The sequence below is a fragment of the Amphiura filiformis genome, chromosome 7, assembly GCF_039555335.1.
Source record: "Amphiura filiformis chromosome 7, Afil_fr2py, whole genome shotgun sequence".
NCBI lineage: Eukaryota > Metazoa > Echinodermata > Ophiuroidea > Amphilepidida > Amphiuridae > Amphiura > Amphiura filiformis.
In genome coordinates, this window is record NC_092634.1 from 60,760,404 (window position 1) to 60,781,010 (window position 20,607).

The window sequence follows — 20,607 nt, forward strand, 5'->3', positions numbered from 1 at the left end:
TCGATTATCATACAGTGAAGCATAATGTAGTAAGTGGGAGCATGTAGGGCTTTGAAATGAATGAGGGAGGACCTGGATGAACACTGTGCGTGGTAGGCAGCCCAGGATATTCAGTCGTCACTAGTCAGCAGCGTTTCTAAGTGATCATCTACATAATTCAACCACTGATTTCATGCAGTGATGGAACATGAACAGTTTCATCCTTAGGCAAAGATACATCCTCTGGGAATGGTCTCACAGTTTTGGAACATGCTGATGCCAGTCCAATGCAAAACAGACTGCGATTACGCAGTTGTTAATGAGGGATTATAATCAATGCTGTCACTTCCGCAAGTCGTTAAGACTCCTTTGGTGGCTTCAAGAACTACAACACCTTCCCATTCTCAATGAGTTGGCAATATCAATGCTCAGCCTCGTTCTGCTGGCATGCCAATAAGACTCTCCTTTATACTCGTCATCATAATGTACCTTTATTGCCATCATAAGAGATAATGTGGTCTCTATTTCACGCAGATAATGTGGCACACTCTGAGGATCGGCTGATATTTTGTATACACAGTTGAACATGGTGGTTTGAGCCAGTGATAACACAGGCTTATTTGAGAAGCAGGATGTATATTGACATCGATGCAAGGGCTTAACAGCATAATAGAAAAGATCGCAATGTTGGAACAAGAGAGTCTGCTTCTGAGGTATTTGAGAAAGGAGTCTGAAAACATCTGCCTTTTATCCAGCATATCCCTTCCCCGGGATCCCTTCACAGAATCTTGACTGCTTGTGCCATAATCCTAATGTTAGGTGAGAGGTGAGATGCTATCCTTCATCTCCAGACCACTTGACTGAGATCTTCATTAAACACCAGATCCCAACAACCAGATGACCTTTGTATTTCCTGGATGTCAGGGATCAAAATGACCATATCCTGTGGAAAAGGAAAACCAAGAGATACAAGACGCTTACCATAGAGGGTTGTTAATTTAGCCATGGTCAAAGCAGTGCCAGATGCTCGATGGTCTTCAATGTATATATCCTTGAAACTTTGGGCTTTTATAATTTTGTCAGTGTGGCTTTCACAAACTATATCTGCCTTTCAGGCTTTCTATAAAGACTGCTAAAGGCATGCAATGTGGGATTCATAAACCATGCCACAGCTCATTCACCTAGTTTTCACCGGGCTGTTTCGGTGTGTACTTCTCTCAGCCTTTATCAGCCTTGCCTGATCCACCTTCTGTTGGTTGATAGCGATTCCTCAATAGCTCTACTACTGCACTGCTCGCACCTCCGCCACAACCAGAGATACCATCTACTACTATAAAGCTGGGAAAATCGCCATACTCACTGAGATCTGAGATATTTTCAGCCGTTTTGTATAACAAGCTTCTATTTTTTTAGGTTGGCCACATAATTTTACCGATGCGGGATCTGTAATTGGTTCATCTCTGACCAACTGACAAATAAAACGCAAATTTCAATCATAATCATGTATCCATCCATACTGGTCATTCTATATCAAATAACGCTGGATGCTATCAATAGAATGACCTGAAAATAAGAGTAAAACTCTGTAAAAACATGCATTATCAGGTGTGTCCTCAATGGTGCTTAAAATTAAGGTATACATATACATAAGTAAGTTTGATGTATGTTCATCATTCTATCATATAGCCAATGACATTGGACCTCAGAATTCACATTTAAAAACCCTGGTACCCTTTTCAAATTACCTCGTATCACATAAACAATGCCAGAAATGAGTTTTCCAACCCCAAATTAGTACAAATTGATATATCACACAAGTTTGTAGCTCAAATGGTTCAAAAGTTGTAAAAATGCCTATTTTAAAGATGGCGGCCAGCGGCCATCTTGAATTTGAGGGTCAAAATGGGGACGGATTCCCAAAACAACCCCAAAAATGAATTCCTTGCCCTAAAGTAAGCCAAATTCGATTATTTATAGTTTATTTTAGGTAAAAATGGTCCAAAAGTTAGAAAATACCATATTGTGGGTACTAATTAGCATAATTTATGCTAATTAGGGGTTTTTATGCATAGAGACAGAATGTCTCTTTGGATGAATCTTTTTCTCTTGCCCCAAGGAATATCCATGCCAAGTGGGACCTTTGTACTAAAAAATGCAGCGTTCAACCCCTTAGCAAGTCTACTACCCCTAACAAGATACATTATGTAGCAGCAAACATAAGGTAGCAGCTTTCGCTGTAACGGGGTTACAAATTGACGAGACTCTTCCCTTTCCTTAGATCCGCTGGTACTGGTCTGTCATCCGCCGCATCGCGTATAGGTGGAATGGTCTCGCCGCTAATATTTCTGGTAGAAACTCGTTGGACGCCATTACCTTTTGTCATATTTGGCACATGCGCACTTTCTGCAGGGTTGTTAACCTTTTTATTACCGGAAACGAGAGGAAAGAGTTTACCTGAAACGCTTGAAGAAGGTGAAGAATTTGGCAAGTAAGTAGAGAGTTGTTACACTGGATTTCAAGGAAGAACAGATATATTGTGTAAATTAATACAAAACCCACGCAAATACATGGAAAAAAATATCATTTAAATTCGAATCGAATTTTGCGTTTGCGAGTTATGCGTGATTTATGTGTATTACATTGCTCCATATGCCACTGTGTTGTAATTTTGTTCTGCTAACCAGAACGTTAATACAAATTTGACGATATTAATGCTAAAGGAATTAATCTACATGAATTGTTTTGTACATAAACATTATCAAATCAACCTGTTTTTTTTAAATTTTAGAAACGTATTGAATATTTTAAAAATGCCCATTAAAGAACCCGATAATGTGACACTGAAGCTAGCAACGACTTAAATAAATAATGTGACGTGGCATATCAAAAAGAGACACTTTTGGGCAGGTTATCAATTTTGAGTGTTTTACCTGGGTGTTTTACATATCGTAAATATATAGATAGTTTGCTCCAGTCCACAACGCCATTTTCCCCAATGAAATCGGACATTCATAACCGAAGATATTGAGTTTGTAAGTTATGGTATATTATAAAATTGGAAACCGAGATATCGGCCTTTCCAAAATATCATTTCGCAATGTTGAGAGTAGGAATGACCCTGAAAAATGTCTGAAAAAATACAAGATGCCAGTTATATTCCGGTCTGAAACTGTCAGACAATATCTTAAACATTATTATTATCACAAATTTGCAACAAAACCAAATTGTGAAAAAATCACCCCGGGCTTTTTTTTTTTTTGCTATTTCTCCATTTACGATCCTGCCCAAAAGGGGCTCCTTTCGAAATACAACATCACATATAAAACAGCAATCCAACTTTCAATAACATATCTAAGTTTTACGTTGGATTAACATTGAAACTTATTTTTTTGTAATTACTTTCAGGCCAAACTGGATGAGACGAACAGGGGCCAAAGAAAATAATTTCAATAGCAGACTACCAATAGAAGATAATGGGATCGTCAATAAAGTCATTTCAGAAGAGGAGTCCGATAAGTTGTAGCCAGTGACGACGACAGTGGGTGCATAGGGAATTCTCCATGGGATATTTATTTATTCAAATAACAAGTTTTGTTTGTTTGTTTGTTTGTTTGTTTTATTTCTTCTATAACCTGGGACACTCAATCAGTTGAAAACACAATTAAATCATCTGTTCTTCCTTGAAGCCCAAATAACATAATGAGGGTGGGTAAGACGCTCTGTAAGGGGCTGAGCAATAATTATGAGCCCGGGGGGTAAAATATCCGAACGGCTCGCTATAAAGTGCTTCCCCCCCTCTCGGCCCGCCAGAAAACCGTTCTGGTTTCCTAAGCCTTTTTAGAACGTTTTATTTAAAAGGCGCGCCATGAATGTGTGCCAAAAATCGCTTGCCTCCCTCTCGGCTGGCCAAAATTGCTTGCCCCCCCTTCGCGTCGGCTCGCTAAAAATTTCTTGCCCCACCCCGATTTTACCCTCCCAGGGCTCATAATTATTGCACAGCACCTAAGGGACAAACTAAAATTAATGTACTTGTATATGGAGAGAGGAAGACACGACATACCACAAATCACAGAGGCAGCTAAGGGACCGTTCACAAACACTTGTTGTGGGGCCTGATGCAAAAAAAATAACCATGAACATTTTTCGACCCCCCCTTTCAGATCTCAAAAATTTCAGAAAAGCAAAAATTGTGGTCAAATTTTTTCAGGCCCCCCTAGGAGTATTGAAAAGAAATGTGACCACTTGAGGGGTCTCTGCTCATGGTACTGCATCCCTTCTGTCTACAAATATCAATTTAGGCAATTCGTAATTCGCTACAATGTAAATGAAATACTTTAAAAAGCCATATTATAACATTTGCTGAGGAGAACGCCCTCAAAATAATATTTAATCTGGTTTTACACGATTGTATTTTACTTTAGTCAATAAAGATACTCTGCAAAAATCAAGACTTTAGGTGCTGTAGTTTTGTCAAAATCCAAGATTTTGAATAAAACGATGGAACCGGCGTTTTATTATTACGATGGAAATAGCAGTCGAACACGTATGCACAGTACGTACACGGCGTGCAGGATACACATACACACACACCCCGTGGATCGTACCGTATTACAACCGTGGGAGTAACATGCATGGGCACTAGTAGTAAATTCCAATTTTCTATGCTTTACTTCACTTGTTCGGCTCAAAATTAAAAGGGGACATATCTGACAGTAAAAGCTAACATTTTATGGAAAATAAATACTAATCTATTTTTACAGAAATGTTATAATATGGCTTTAAATGGGCACTGCGTGATTCACATCTTCACCCCATCTCAGCTATAAGCTGCTTGGAATATTTAAAAACTACGAGTAAGGCAAAAAAATAAGTTTGTTTCCTGTAGCGCGCATTACGTTTTTGACGGCTTATTTAAAAACAAACAAAAAACAAACAACAGAAAAATCGCAAAAAATGATATAAAACACTACTGGAGTAAACATTTACACATAACACAACAAACGAGCGTAGTGAAAAACTACTTGAGAAAACATCACACATCTTTTTTTAATACCTTTTTTTTAATCTGCAGGTTGAAAGGGGATCATAAATATTCTTGGATATGATTTTTTTTGTGTGTGTGTCGGAGAGACCCACTGTAAATTCCAATTTGCAGAAAAAAAAAGGTATTTTAGTCATTTGAAGCCATGGATTAAAAAACAATCGCATTTAACATTTCGCATTTAACTTTTTTGACCTGCTACAGGAAACAAAGATTTGTTTTGGCATAACTTGCTTGCGATGGCACCTGAGTTCGTTTCCATTCTGATTTTACGTTGAACTTTTACCATATTGATAAAACAGTAATAGTTCAATTCGCTCGATCCCCAACGAAAAAATTCAATTAATTTCTTCTTCTTAACTCCAGTATGTACTTTTAAGATTTGAGCATTTGAGCATTCATTTATATTCAAGGTTTTCCGGAGTTGATTTTAATAACGCAAGTATACCGTAACTGACTATTATAGATTTACAAGAAACATGAGATATCTGAAATCGTTAACACAAAGTTTTCTGTAAAACAACATTATTTCAAATAACCCCTGCATTAGGCATAACTAATAACGAATTCAACCGCTGTTGCATTTCTCGCTAAGAATAAATGGTAGTTTTTAGATCTCTTTCAGATGGTACGTCCAAATGAATAAATGCTATTACCTTAGATCAAAATTTTTTTGATGCTTTTAGCAAGATTTTGACCACTTCATTTTGATATACAAGTAGTTAATAAGCAATTTTACATAATAAATAATTGTTGAATGAATCCGTATATGGGTAATAATAGTCTCCTGGGGTACCGTTTAAAGTTTTTGACAATTAATTTCCATTGGTAGCGACACTTCATTACACATGTCATGTATTATGCTGTATTCGTAAGTAACATTTCAGTATTTGTAGGTAAGAATTAGACTTTTGATGGATATCCCAATCAAAACTTCATTTTATAAAGCACTTTGAATGTATCATTTTCTTTATGTGCGTTTATTGATACTTTAGACCCTATCATGTATTAATAATGTCGGTTCACAGCGGTTGAAAGAGTATTGAAGTAAGAAACAAAGGCACTAAAGTTACTTTAATTTGCTTAATTGCACACAACTCGCTTAAACCCGTTATTGCAGACTTGTGAAGTCCATCTTGGAGTCAGTTACGTCTTGTGGCCTTTCGTTTGAGGGCAACTACAATTAGCTTTATACCAGGGTCCATCATTATGTTGTCTAGATCATGAGACAATGAGAACAGTCGTTTTTTCCATGGTATTCGTAGGTAACCTTAGCGAAAACGTCAAAAGTTACCTTCGAATAAATCAATTTGGACACAAATTACTCAGACACCAGAAGGTCGGTAAACATTTAAAATGAAGCACACATGACAGTTGACAAATCCAAGTATTTATCCCTTCTAATCTTCTTTGAAGCTGATTTTTCTTTCAAATGAGCAGACCGTCGTCTATTTCAGTACATATTTTTCAACAATTAAGCCGTATTCAGTTTTGCATGGTGGGCATGTATGTGAATTCGCAACTTTCATTGACATATGATTTGATAGCAAACATACAGGCCTTCGTTATGTACCAATATGGGCATTGGCATGAATGGCGGTGTTTCACAATACTGTCATGATGTCAAATTGTATTCGTAGGTAACATTCGGTTACCGAAATTTACCTACGAATACTTGCTTTTATTGTTGACATCTCAGAAATATTGAAACGCAGGCTATTGAAACTTGGTAGAAATAAAGAGTGTATTACCCTGCACCTATTGCTTAACTATTGTTTACTATTCTCTCACTTTGTGGAAATGACACAGCTTTTAACATGTATTCGGAGGTAATGCATATTTTTTACCAAACCTACCTTTGTGCCATTTAGAATTTCTGGCAGCTAAACACAATAATAAAGATGCCCGAATGCAATGCATTTCAGTATTGGACATATCAAAGCTTGTATCAATTGCGCATTTATTAGTGATTTCCATTTTTAAAGATATATCTAGAGCTATGAAAATTGTATTCGTAGGTAATGTAAAAAATACCACTCAAAAAATGATCACAAAAAATTCATAATTATGAACAAATATGTGAAAAATTGAACAGGCAATCTTTGAATACACGCCTTTCAGGAAATCAATTTAGATTCAATCCAATGACTTCTTTTCATAACTGATTTAGACGTTTTTAAAAATACTTTAAGAAATATTTTGAAAAAATGGGTAAAAATAGCATGTTTTGGGGTCTCTGTGTCTAAGTTTTTCACAGACGGGGGTCGTATTATATATGGCGCGAGGCGTATGATCAAGGCGAATAAACACAATACAAAAATGAATGCCAATTGATTAATACTTTTAAGTTATGGCCCTGAACATGCCGTGTACACTTTTCGTTGGATTCGACCATATATGATAGGAAATGAGGTACATACTAGCGGTACCTTATTTCTTATCTTACTATAAATAGGGGAATGTTGTATCTATCTATCTATCTGGGTATGCGTATATAAAGGCTCCGTCAGTTTCGATCCAAATGTCGCCAAATTCATACGGGAGATCGATGAATATACGGGAACGTGTTTAAACTTTATTTGGTTGAAAACGGTCAAGAATTGGCCTCAAAATCAGTGAAAATGTGGTACGTTGCTATGCTGGGTAAACAAAAAAGGGAGTCAGTTGTCAAGCTAGCCCGTGCGCGTCGTACGGGCATATCTAATGCCAAGCCGTTCGCGTAGCGCAGCGATAGCGCGCGGGTAACGCAGCACTACGCCATGTCGCGCGTAAACGACGCAGAGTCGCGCAATGAATGATAATACGGGTGAACGACCGACCGTAGGCGTAATAAATACGGGGAAAAGATGTGAAAAGTACAAACAACATGAAGAGGTAGGCCTACTGTAATTAAAAAAGAAAACAAAATGAGGACAAACAGGTAGGCCTACGAGTATGTGGGTTAGCCTATAGTTAGTCACAGTAAGAAAATGAAAACGGGAATAAAATAGGCTAAAGAAGGAAAGAATAATAAAATCTAATAAAATTAGATGATTTAAATAAAAAAAGCTATTAAACTGAGGACAGAACTAAATAAATAACATGAAAACGGGAAATCACAAGCTAAGCAGCAAATAAAAAATGAAGTCAACAGGGAAATGTAAGAAAGGACAGATTTAGAAAATAATGGGAACGGGATTGAGTAAATAAAAAACATGGTAACGGAAATTTGCAAGCTTAGCAGCAAAATGTTTTTAAAAATGGAACAAAATTGGCCCATGTAGAAGAAACTAAAAAGAAAGAAAGAAGCTAAAATGGAAACTTAGGCTTAACGAGGGTCAGACTCAGATAAATGAAATTTACCTTTTCAATGATTCTACCTGTTCAGTAATTCCTCCTGTTTTAGTGAACGCTCCCATTTACTCACCTAGCGGGGACCCGCGCGTAGCGCGGGTGTCCCGCTAGTCATAAATAATGAACCGCTTGTCTTGGGTCACTGAAATTCCAGTGTAGTAATTGGATTCCTTGCCCCTATCATGTACATAACTTTTGTTACCACTGTGTTATTAGTTTTTGAGAAAAATGCAAAAATAGACACAAATTTATAGAGGGGTGTAGTACCCCTTAATACATTGTATTTATGACGTTGTAAAATGATTCTTCACTGGTCACAAACGAAAATGTGTGCTATATTTAAATTTTCGACGATTATCATAATTATCACGATTATCAATCATAAATTACATTACATGCAAACTCTCGCGTGTGTTGATGTGTGTAGTATTTTAATATAATTGTTAACGCTAACCGTGTAGTTATTAATATGATTGCTTTAATAGATTGTATTTATACTAAGTAATTATTTTGACAAACCGTAAAACCTCGTCTACAAGCATATAGAGTGGTTCTGATGAAAGCTACATTAATCCAGGCGCTTTTATGGAGTTCGAGCAAATAAATTAAAGATCCAAGCATATACAAACACGAGTATTATTTTAAGACCAATCTTTTGTATTGGCATATTTACGCTTATTTCGAATTAATTTAGCTTTCATCAAAAACACTATATGTGCTTGTAGACGAGGTTTTACGGTATCGTAACTCACACCAACAAGAGCACCTTAGTGTGAATATTGTCAGAAGTGTTTTACAATGAGTAGACACATTAAAACTCACACCAAAGAGACACAATGTCAGTGCGGATACTGTTAGAAGGGTTTTTCTTCTCAAAATAATTTTAAAGCCCACAGAAGAATCCACACCAAAGACAAACCCTATCGGTGTAAGTACTGTCAAAAGTGTTTAGCTGATAATAGCAGCCTCGCCACATCAGTATACACACTAAAGAGACACGCGTTCAGTGTGAATACTGCCAAAAGTTTTGATCGAAAAAATCAACCTAAAAGTCATATGAGAACGCACTGCACACTAACCATAAGAAACCATATCAGTGCGTGTACTGTCAGAAATGTTTTTCTCGAAACGTTCACGTAGACAGACACGTCCAAACTCACAACAAAGAAATACTTGTATTTAATAATACCCGCTCAAAACAAGGAAATATATGTTAAATGGGTCACCATAACAATATTACCCCACACAACAAGAAACGTAGGGGTATCATATGTGGGCGTACTGAGATACAGTGTTAAATGTTCGTGAAGGTCGTATTCATAGGTACTTCAATTAGGCGCGACATGTTTCTCATTATTTTGATAGCGTTTAAACCAATCAATAATCCTATTGCTGACGAGGATAACAATCTTCTACCTATTTCTATAGAATCATTAAATAGCTCTAGCCTTTGTTTGCTTTGGCTAAGTCCTGTTCAAGTGGTAGGTTACAATTTCATTGTATTTTGTCTAGGTATGTGTAACCAACAATTAACAATGAGCGGATGTTCCTGAACCTCGTTGACTTGGGGATGATTTGAAATGACCGCCAATTATGACTTTATTACCAGCAATGTGGAAAAAGAGACACATGTAGAACCGAAAAAGGTACCATTTTGTTGAAGTCAAATGATATACCATTTTAAAGCTTATGATATATATTTTCTAAACACGAAATAAAACAAAATTGACCGGGGTCGACTTTACGGCTGATTCGTAGTGTCCGGTCACATATTTCATAGAACAAAGCTGATTTGTATCATCTACAGTACCTAGACAGTTTCAGGACACTCATATAAAAATTATTTATTACGTTAAGTCTTACATTATTATATGCGATTTCTTTATTGTTTATTCATTTAGTTCCTCCTCCTCCTCCGCCTCCACCTCCTCCTCCTCCTCCTCCTCCTCCTCCTCCTCCTCCTCCGGCTCCTCCTCCATCGTCGATCCACTGCAGGGTGAAGGCCTCTCCAAGGTGACGCCACTCTGACCCATTCCACGTCCCTCTCATCCAGGTTTCATCAAGAAATTTTGCAACTTCATCTCTCCATCTAACTTTCTGTAACCAATATCTGTAATCCATTCTGTAACCAATTCCAAACATTTTTGAGAAGTCCTAGGGACGAGAAAAAGGGATGTCACGATTTCTTAGAAGGGAGCTCTCTTAGTGTGGTTCACTCACTGTCAGATCAAATAATTCTTTTCGTTATAATGCCTATGTATAATTATATCAAATGAAATCAAATGAAATCAAATTTATTTTTATGTAAGTCACTATGGCGGTTACATGACATTAGACTCCCTTTCTTATGTTATATTACCTCACATTACATTATAACTTAAATTAATTTTACAACAGACATGAATAAAAGATAATACCTTAAGCCTATTTAAGATGATATTACAGATTAAAGTAAACTAAATAAACTGAAAATACAATATATAAACATGAATATTGCTAATATTTCTCCCTGACTTTTAAATCTAGTCAAGTATGATAATTTCTAAAGTATGATTTGAACATTCTAAGAGTTTTAAAAGTTTTGGCATCAGAAGAAAGTTTATTCCAATGAACGTTCCGATGGTTCTGACACCTTTAGATAAAAAGGTGGTTTTATTTCTAGCGAGTTGGTAATTATTGATATATCTAGTACTGCAATTATGAATGTTTTGCATTAAATCATCTTTATTTATTCCCTGATTAAATTGAAGCAGCTGCAGAATATAGATGGACGCGGTCCCATGGAATACTTACACAATCACATAGATACAATTTGTACATATACTTTATTTTGAAAACCTTGAGATCTTTAAAGATCTGATTTGTCAGTAACATAAACCGAAACTGAAACAATTTCACAGTGATTTATACGCATTTATTAACCTGCAAATAAAACATTAAAAAACTACTAACAAAGAGCACATATTAGCACAAATAATTTTGAGATAAAAAGCTACTAAGCTATTTTAATAGAGCTAATTACGGTAATGGTAATGCAGGTTGCAAACCGTTAGACCAATCGTGGCTCATAGTCGTACCATTAGACCAGCGAGGGATGAGCCACGAGAGTTACCATGTTAACCAATATGATCATACGCTATGGAATAACTCAACATTAATGTCATATTATGACAAAAATGGACGACGAATATTATAACTGATGACGAGTTCTCGTCATTTTAATATCTGGGCTTCTTATTAAGCCATTACATTAACAACATTTTAAAAAGTAATGCTAGAAGCCACTACAGATAGTTGTTTATAATATTTGACTACGCTAGGTCTATGGTTTAATGCTATAGGCCTATACAAAGTCGGGTATTAACTACCGGGTAAAGTTCTACATTTACACGATGTCATCTTACTGTGCACCATGGACATACCAGACGGCGAAGGCGCAAGGTCTACGAATATTTTTGTTCGTATCTGTATTTTATTTGCTCTTTCTGATGCTATTGACCACTCATTGGAACATGAATATATTTGCGGATACAACTTTGGTGATTCCAAGTGGCGATAAGAATGCTTTTATATGCGGGTAAGGCAACGCTATTATTGCTTCTCTGAAACTGCATGATCGTATTCTATTCAACTGCGCACAAAAAGTATCCGAAAACTTAAAACAAAATCTATTTCTTAAGGGATCCAAAATGAGCGTTTATTGCGTTTCGACAGTATTTTTTGTGGGACATGAGAGCACCTCAGACCTATCGAATTGCATTCTGAATACGAAGCATGTCTTTCTGATATCAAATAATTTTCATTTTTAAAAATCACAATATAATACAAATTTTATGACAAATTATAAAAATTTGATATTTTTCAAATTTTTGATATATAACAGTCCTCGAAGTAAATTTTATAAATCTAATGATATATTCTTAAAGTGTATGTAGCAGGGAGGAAAAGCCGACGGTCAATTGAAAATTTTGACCTTTTATATTGAAGATATGGATTTTTTCCCAAAAAGACCTAATTTTTTTTTGGTGTTTTGGGAAAAAAAATCCATATCTTTAATACGAAAGGTCAAAATTTTCAATTGATCGTCGGCTTTTCATCCCACCTACATACACTTTAAGTATAAATCATCAGATTTATAAAGTTTACTTCAAGTACTGTTAAATATCAAAAATATCAATTTTTAATGATTTGCCAAAATGTGTATTAAATTGCGAATTTCAAAAAAAATTATTTGATATCGGAATGACATTCTTCATATTCAGAATGCAATTCGATATGTCTGATGTGCTCTAATGTCCCAAAATAAATACTGTCCAAACGTTCATACCCCAGCCCTTAAAGACACTAAACTTAAATTACAAAATAAAGGGGTCGATAGATGAATTTTGTTCTGCGCACTGTGAAAGTTAGACTTCTCCATAGTCCACTTGCCCATTTTGCATACTCTGGCTATTACATATAAGCATAAAACTCTGATTTGTATTAATTTGTGTGCAATTGATAGATTTTCACATCCGTCGCCATACTCCCTCTGTTTCCCAAGCTTCCCAAGTGGATTTTTTACTCGGTCTTTCTCAAATAAACTGGTAGATTCCAAAATCGGAATTTTTCAGTATTAAAGTGAGCCATTATGCAAGATATGTTGCATTCAATAACATTATTATTATTTCAAAGAACTTATAAAGCGCATTTCCCATGGACCAATGCGCTGTACAAAGAAAATAAAAATACATCAAAAATACACAGCATGGCATTAAGAACAACAATATATCACAACGTGGTAAAAATATACTCCTAATTACATCAAAAATTTGAATAAAACAGATATGCGCAGCAATCTGAACCACAATTAAAATAATTAAAAATACACTTTAACCCAAATAGGGACATAGGCTATATCATTATAAAATACATATTATTATCAAACAGAAATGTTTAAAAAGTATAACTTGTACACATCGGGAGTGAATACCTGCAAACATAAGTATACTTTACTTTTACTGTCACTAATTATAATTATAAACTCTTTAAGACCATTTCTATTAATTATAATACACATCACTTTAATTTCGAGTTCCAACAGGATGCGTTCATCATGATTAATAATAACATATTTTTATTTATCAAAATTCGACTATGGCATAGTCTATGTGAAAATGTGATACCTCATTTGGCACGATGCGAGTTGTACTATACTGCGCCAATAAAGTATCCTTACACTTGGAAAAATAATCACAATTTCAAAACTGAACAATATTGGGGTAAATTTGTTTTGATGTGCCTATACGCATTTTACAATATGTTAAAGACAGGGGTAAAAAATTCAAAATAAAACTGCCTAATGTGCTCATCCATTTGAAATTCATACTCCCTCTGTGCTGATGTGGTAGATATATCCAAAATCCTCCACAGGGGTTAATAGGAATAGTTGTGTTATTTATGTTATGCATGATTCACAATTTGTTTAATATAGTTCTTTTCATAAATAAGATGGTTATTGTCAAATATTTATAATCCACTTATTTAAACAATAAAACGAAAGAATCTCAGTAGAATATATAGCCGAGTAAACCATGGTGTGGGCCTGTACATAAATTATACTATAAGCAGTGTGGTCTTCAGGCCTATCAACAATCTGATCTATACAGCTAAATTGACTCCTAAATTAGAAGTTAAAAACAACCCCTTTTTAGAAACATGCATTTTTGACCCCATAAATTCGATTCGCGTTTATTCTCCGAAAAGGACCCTTACCCAGCAAACACAAAACGTTTTCGACATCATTCGCATATAAAAAAGGTTGTCAGAAAAAGTTTAAATGTCGGGTTATAAAGGGTACATTAATGGTATAAAACGTTCTCATAACATTAAATAACATTTGTTGGTAATTTACTGCACAGCAAACATAAATAAATGTTTTACAGAAAACATTTAAATGTCGGGTTATATAAATGGTTTAAAAACGTTTTAATAACATTCCAAAAACATTTTTGAAAACAGAATTTTATTTTGGGATTGAAAAAAATAATTTGCAAAAAATGTTTGCCCAAAATATTTACAATAACGTTTTTAAAATGTTTTCACGACCTTTATACAACCCGACATTTAAATGTTATTAAAACTTTTTGTAAAAAAACATTTTAAGAACATTTCTGTGTTTGCTGGGTGCAAATATTTTAACATAATGTTATTTTTAAAAGTGTTGGCAAAATATTTGACCAACAATGTTTGCAGAAATGGTTTACAATAGCATTTCGAAAACATTTCAAAAATATTCTTGTAATGTGTTTCCACACCAAACGTTTTAAACGATTTCATGACCTTTATATAACCCGAAATTTTAATGTTATTAAAACGTTTTTACCTAAACCAAAACCCAAAATATAACTTATTTAAAACGTTTTAAAAACGTTTTTGTGTTTGCTGGGTATCTGACTACGTACGTATTATGTATATAATGATATCATTAGACAAATGATGGATGAGCCACGAGAGTTACCATTTTAACTAAACACAATCGTCATGGAATAAAGCGATATAATAGCGATAACAAAAGAAAAATGTATGAATAATTATAGTTAATGACGGCGTTCCGTCATTTGAATATCTATTTGGCACTTCTATTATTATAAAAAAAAAATAGTTTACATTGTTACACGTCTACAGCAGATGCCCGTAGGTGCTAGTATGAACTTCCATTTAATATTCTAATATCATTCTGAACCAACCAATTGTGACGTGTCATGTTTTTACATATCTTAAATATAGAGATATGTTGCTCCGCAATGCCGTTTTCCCCAATGAAATCGGACATTCCTAAGCGAAGATATTGAGTTCGTAAGTTATGGTATTATAAAATTGGAAATTGAGATATCGGCCTTTAAAAATATTATTGACAATGTTGAGAGTAGGAATTACCTAGAAAAATGTCTCAAAAATACAAGATGCCAGTTATATTCCGGTCTGAAACTATCAGACAATATTTTAAACATTAATAACATCACAAATTCACAACAAACCCAAATTGTGAAAAATTGTCCCCCACCAGATTTTTGGCTATTTCTCCATTTACGATCCTGCCCAAAAGTGTCTCCTTTTGACATGACACGTCACAATTAACCTACTACCTGTTTATCAAGCAAACTAGTCCAAACTTCCAAAGGTCTCGTTAACCCAGTTTCATGACTTTAGTTGAATCTTTTTTTTAATTAATAAAATGTAAGAATTCTACATTTTCATAACCATATTTGGAATCAGCATGGAAAATGCATTAAAACGAGTACAAACAAGCCTAGTATTGGTTCAGTGGTGCTTAACATAGTTCATGAAACATGAGATTTTGAGAAAATATCTCATAACATTTTTATGTTGAAGCCTATGGCCAGCATGCAGAACATTTGAAACAATGTTTAGGGGGCCTATAGAAGGTATTTGTTTATAAGCTTATATAGTATTCGACTAGGCTAGGTCTATGTTTCAATGTTATAGGAATTAATATCAAGTTAACATTACCGGATTAACATTGTCACACGTCTGCAACATAATGCCCGTAGGTGCTAGTACTAGTAGAAACTTTCATTTAATATTCTAAATCATTCCGAACCACCAATTAACCCTATACTTTTTTAAACAAACTAGGCCAACTTTCTAAAGGTAGTATAAACCCACTTTAACATGTCATGTACCACATTTAAACAATGTTTCTAGTTACAGGTAGTTGTTAATAATATTCGACGAGGCTAGTTTTATGATTTAATTTTATAGGCCTATACAAAATCGGTTATCAACTACCGGGTAAAGTTCTAATTAACAAAATATAACACGATGCCATCTTACTGTGCACCATGGACATACCAGGTGGCGAAGGCGTATGGTCTACGAATATTTCTGTTCGTATCTGTATTTAATTTGCTCTTTCTGATGCTATTGACAACTCAATGGTACACGGATATAATTGCGGCTACAAATTTGGTGACTTCACGTGACAACAAGAATGGTTTTGTACGCCGGTAAGTCAATTGATTCTCTGAAACCATATTCCAGTCCTTAAAATCATTTTCATACATTGTAAAATATTATTTTAATGACACTTTCCCGTAAAGTTTACGGTTATTTACCGTAAAATTGAATTTGGCCTACTATATTCATGAGGCAGTGAATCCATAGCAGCGGATCTTTCAAAAGAGCGTTTCATGTAATGTATTGATACCGGGGGGCACTCCCATTATATTGACATATGCGTCATGTGCCCATGAACAAATCCCCCTTATTTTTGGCAAATCCTACACCCAATGACCCCATTTTTTTTCAGTAGCCTACACTGAATGACCCACTTTCTTGAACAATTAATCCTCAAAATGGAAATTTCGGCGCGTTTCGCGCGCATTTTGAGCAAAATAAATGAGTTTTGTCTATTTTGTACTGTAAAATTGAGATTTTTTATTGTCAATGACGTGAAATTTTGGGCGCTCCCATACAAAATTACCCCCATTTTTGACATTGCCAACACCGAATGACCCTCTTTCTTCTGAAAATTTCAACACCGATAGACCCCTAGTTTCGTACGCTGGTGGGCACAGGTACGTCACTTCATATTCGAGTGCCCCCCCTCTCCCCGGTATAAATTGATAGCACTATCAGCGCGCAGAGTGCGTGACGTACTCGCAATTGCGTAGCACTGGCTTTCCCGGGTGAGCAATTTTGGGCTGCCAATGATGGATTTTTACCTTTATTAGTACCCTAATAAATATACCTTTATAACAACGACGATGGGTTTGCTTATGAATGAGATTAATGACAAAAACCAACTCACTTGCCCTTTAATTTTCCCCATCACAATGATTGCTCTGGTAAAAAAATTAAAAGGCGTGTGTATTTAGTTTTTATCATTTGCACTTTACAACAAAATCTTTTTTCTGTCATTAACCTCTAATTGTTTGTAAATTGTAATGTGGGTCCATTAATAAATTACTCTATCGTGAGTAATATACAGCAGTATTCAAATGTGAGATAATCTGATGATGTATCGTACATGTATACAGTGGCGTACCGTGGACGCCCCTTCCCCGGGGGGCTGAAGAAAAGCCAATTTTGCCGCCCCTTCCTCAACAGCCCGAAAAGGTTGCCCCAAATTTTTTACGGTCGTTTGAAAAAGTGAAGAGCAAAAAAAAAAAAGATTTATAGGCGCTACCGCCCCAAAAGCAACACATTGTGATGTTTAGAACAATTATTTCACATTTTCCGCCCTGTTTTCTTTACTAATTCTTTTTGCCGCCCCTTCTTCTTCCGCCGCCCCTCTTTCTTTTTGCCGCCCCTTCTTCTTACCGCCGCCCCTTCGATTTTGCCGCCCCCTGCTTTGACCCCGGGGGCTGGTATAAGAGAATTACTCCTTATTCCAGAAGAATAGATCTTTTAGTTTTAACCAGTGTTGAAATTTGAATTTTAAAATGCTTAAAAGCATTTTTATGCGTTGCAAGATTAGCTTTCATTACAATCTCAAATTTCCAAGTTTTACTTTTCTCTTGGTACATTCACATAATACTTAGTGTGTAAGTCTCAGTCATGGCATGAAAATGCTACTATTGTGTAGCAAATTGATAAAATTGCTACGCGATACCAGGTATTTCCAACGCTGGTTCTAACTGGCAATAACAATGATATTTAAATATTTGACCAATGTTTGGAAAAAAAGGGTCAAGAACGTGTGTTTTTAGGGTTTTATTCTTCATATGCGGTGTCAATCAAGCCCAAAGTCTTGTACCAACGATACCACAACAAACTGAAACAACATGCAACAATATTGTCAAGAAGACAAATTTATTATATAAAAACAAGAGAAGATGTACACTGGCGTAAGTCAATGACACCAGGCAAACGCACTGATATAATTCTGGGTATTTTTTAAACATAATTATACTAAAGTCTGGAGAAAAAGTAACTCAGCTGTTATAAATACGTCCATAGATTCAGAACTAATAATTGTTTTCACAATATTTCAACATAGAGAGAAGCATGATTTATTTACGCGCATTTTTATGCCCCATTCGTCAAATGTCGTTCAATGTTAATAACACAGTAGTGCTTTTACAGAAAAATACCCGAATTTAAAAGTTGCAGTTTACAGCGATCAATGGTTATAATGCCAGCACTGTAAACACGTAAAGCCCGCCATTATCTTCGCGCTTAATACCTCAAATCAATACAAATAACTGCAACTTTTAAATTGGGGTATTTTTCTTTCAAAACACTGCTGTATTGTCACTATTGAACGAAATTGGACAAATGGGATATCAAAATGCGCGTAAATAAATCGTCCTTCTTTTTATGTTGAAATATTGTGAAAACAATTATTAGTTCTGAATCTATAGGCGTATTTATAACAGCTGAGTTACTTTTTGTGCAGACTTTATTTCCATAAAATAACAATCAAAATAAATAAGATGAGACTAGTGTTATTTCGATTCAGAAAATGAATTTCAATTCAATTCTTATTCTATAAAAGCATTTTGATGCAATTTCAAATCAATTCTTCTCTGGTTTAAATCATTTTGATTCAATTCTAATTCAATGCATTGAAATTAAGTGCTAACCAATTTCAATTACGATTCACAGCATTTGAATTCAATTCATATTCAAATTCAATTCTTATTACCAACACTGATCCATTTACCGGGCATTTGGCTAAAAGCAGTTCAGGGAGAAAGTTTATTCTAATTAAAGCTGACAATACAGGTGAAATGGCAGAATCAAAATTCATGTTACATGCATGTTCGATTCAATGAATTGAATTGAAATGAGCAAAAAACACATTTCGATTAAATGCATTGAATTGAAATGAAAGAATAAAAACATTTCGATTCAAAGCATTGAATTGAAATGAAAAAGCAAACAAAACATTTCGATTCAATTCACTGAATTGAATAAAAAAAGATAGCCAAAATCAAATTCAATTCAATTCCTATTCCAATGCATTGAAATAACACTAGATGAGACCCGCTAAGTATATGGAAGGAAGCTTCATCTCGCCCGGTATGTCGATATTTTGAAAGTCATAACAATGTGGATTAGATGTGCAATACTGTTATTTTGTATTTGTTGGCTGTATATTAAAATAAATGGTAGATGATAACAGAGAAGATGCGAGAAGAGAAGATCGCTCTCAAACGACAGATGGTTTGGGGCACCTTGAAGCCCATTTGAATCTGCCATTATCAACAAGACGGCAAAATAATGAAAATAAGCAAATTTTTTCTCGAAAACAATCCGAAGGAATCAGTGGCGTAGATTTCTTTTTGACATTGGGGTGGGGGGATGGGGTTGGAAAAAAAATTGAAGTATAGTGAATCCAGCACCTTTTGACGACAAAATAAGTTTATGGTACAAATGCGTGCAAAGCGCGCGAAAAATGTTGCGATTTTAAAGCGAAACTGATGAAATATGGAGCAAAAGCGGAATAAATGCGCGCGAAGCGCTTGAAAATTTGCACTTTTGGGGCTAAAACGGGAAAATATGAGATTAATTCTTGGTCAGAAACCCATATTCAGACGTCAACATGGGGGGGTGATTGTATGGACCACCCCCTGGCAAAATATTGGGGTCCCCCATCCCCACAAAAAAAAAAAAAAAAAACAAAACAAATAAAGCGAAAAAGGTGAAATGGTTTTTTTTTTGTTATGATGATAAAAATATATAATATTGTCTGAAAGTTCAATTATCAGGTACTTTGGAGGCTCATTTATTTCTATTATGATGAAGATGAATTGCGCTGCCACATGTGATTCATTTTCTAACGGAGCTGATGATTAGCGTTGCTATGGAATCGTTCATTTTATAATTTGTACAATCTACGATATTCTGCGAGATAATGTATTACTATAATAGACATGCATCATGTTTTGTTCATACGTGTTAAGTTGTTTTCTAAAACCATGTTTTCTCAATAATTAAATATCCCTGTGAGAGAAACGTTGGATAGGCCTATTATACAAATATTGGTAAGAATATGAGGTGAAATATGGACTGTTCCATTCAAAGAGGCTTTGCCGAGTTGAATGAAACAGTTCATATTTAACCGAATGAAAATATTCTTTCCATTGAACGAATAAATCATTCAATTTTTTTTAAAACTCATGATTAAGTTCCAATAAGCAACACCCGCACCCGCACCCGCACCTATAATTGGCGAGTCGAGGTGGAAACCTCGCGCTATACGCTCGCGTTTCTGTCAGCGTTGCTATGGTAGCTCAGTGTCCGTG

At 35.2% G+C, this 20,607-nt stretch overlaps 2 protein-coding genes across 2 annotated transcripts in view; both read left to right on the forward strand.

Moving 5' to 3' along the window:
* The window catches only part of LOC140157422 (organic cation transporter protein-like), a 19,607-nt gene extending 15,723 nt beyond the window's left edge, over positions 1 to 3,884 (forward strand). Inside the window, exons 9-10 of the mRNA XM_072180617.1 lie at positions 2,258 to 2,467; positions 3,385 to 3,884. Coding sequence (XP_072036718.1) covers positions 2,258 to 2,467; positions 3,385 to 3,502 — 328 coding nt within the window. The 3' untranslated portion in view covers positions 3,503 to 3,884. The remainder of the gene's footprint in view (positions 1 to 2,257; positions 2,468 to 3,384) is intronic.
* Positions 3,885 to 11,386: 7,502 nt separating this feature from the next.
* The window catches only part of LOC140157423 (alpha-2,8-sialyltransferase 8B-like), a 39,316-nt gene continuing 30,095 nt past the window's right edge, over positions 11,387 to 20,607 (forward strand). Inside the window, exon 1 of the mRNA XM_072180618.1 lies at positions 11,387 to 11,930. Within this exon, the coding sequence (XP_072036719.1) occupies positions 11,746 to 11,930 (185 nt within the window). The 5' untranslated portion in view covers positions 11,387 to 11,745. The remainder of the gene's footprint in view (positions 11,931 to 20,607) is intronic.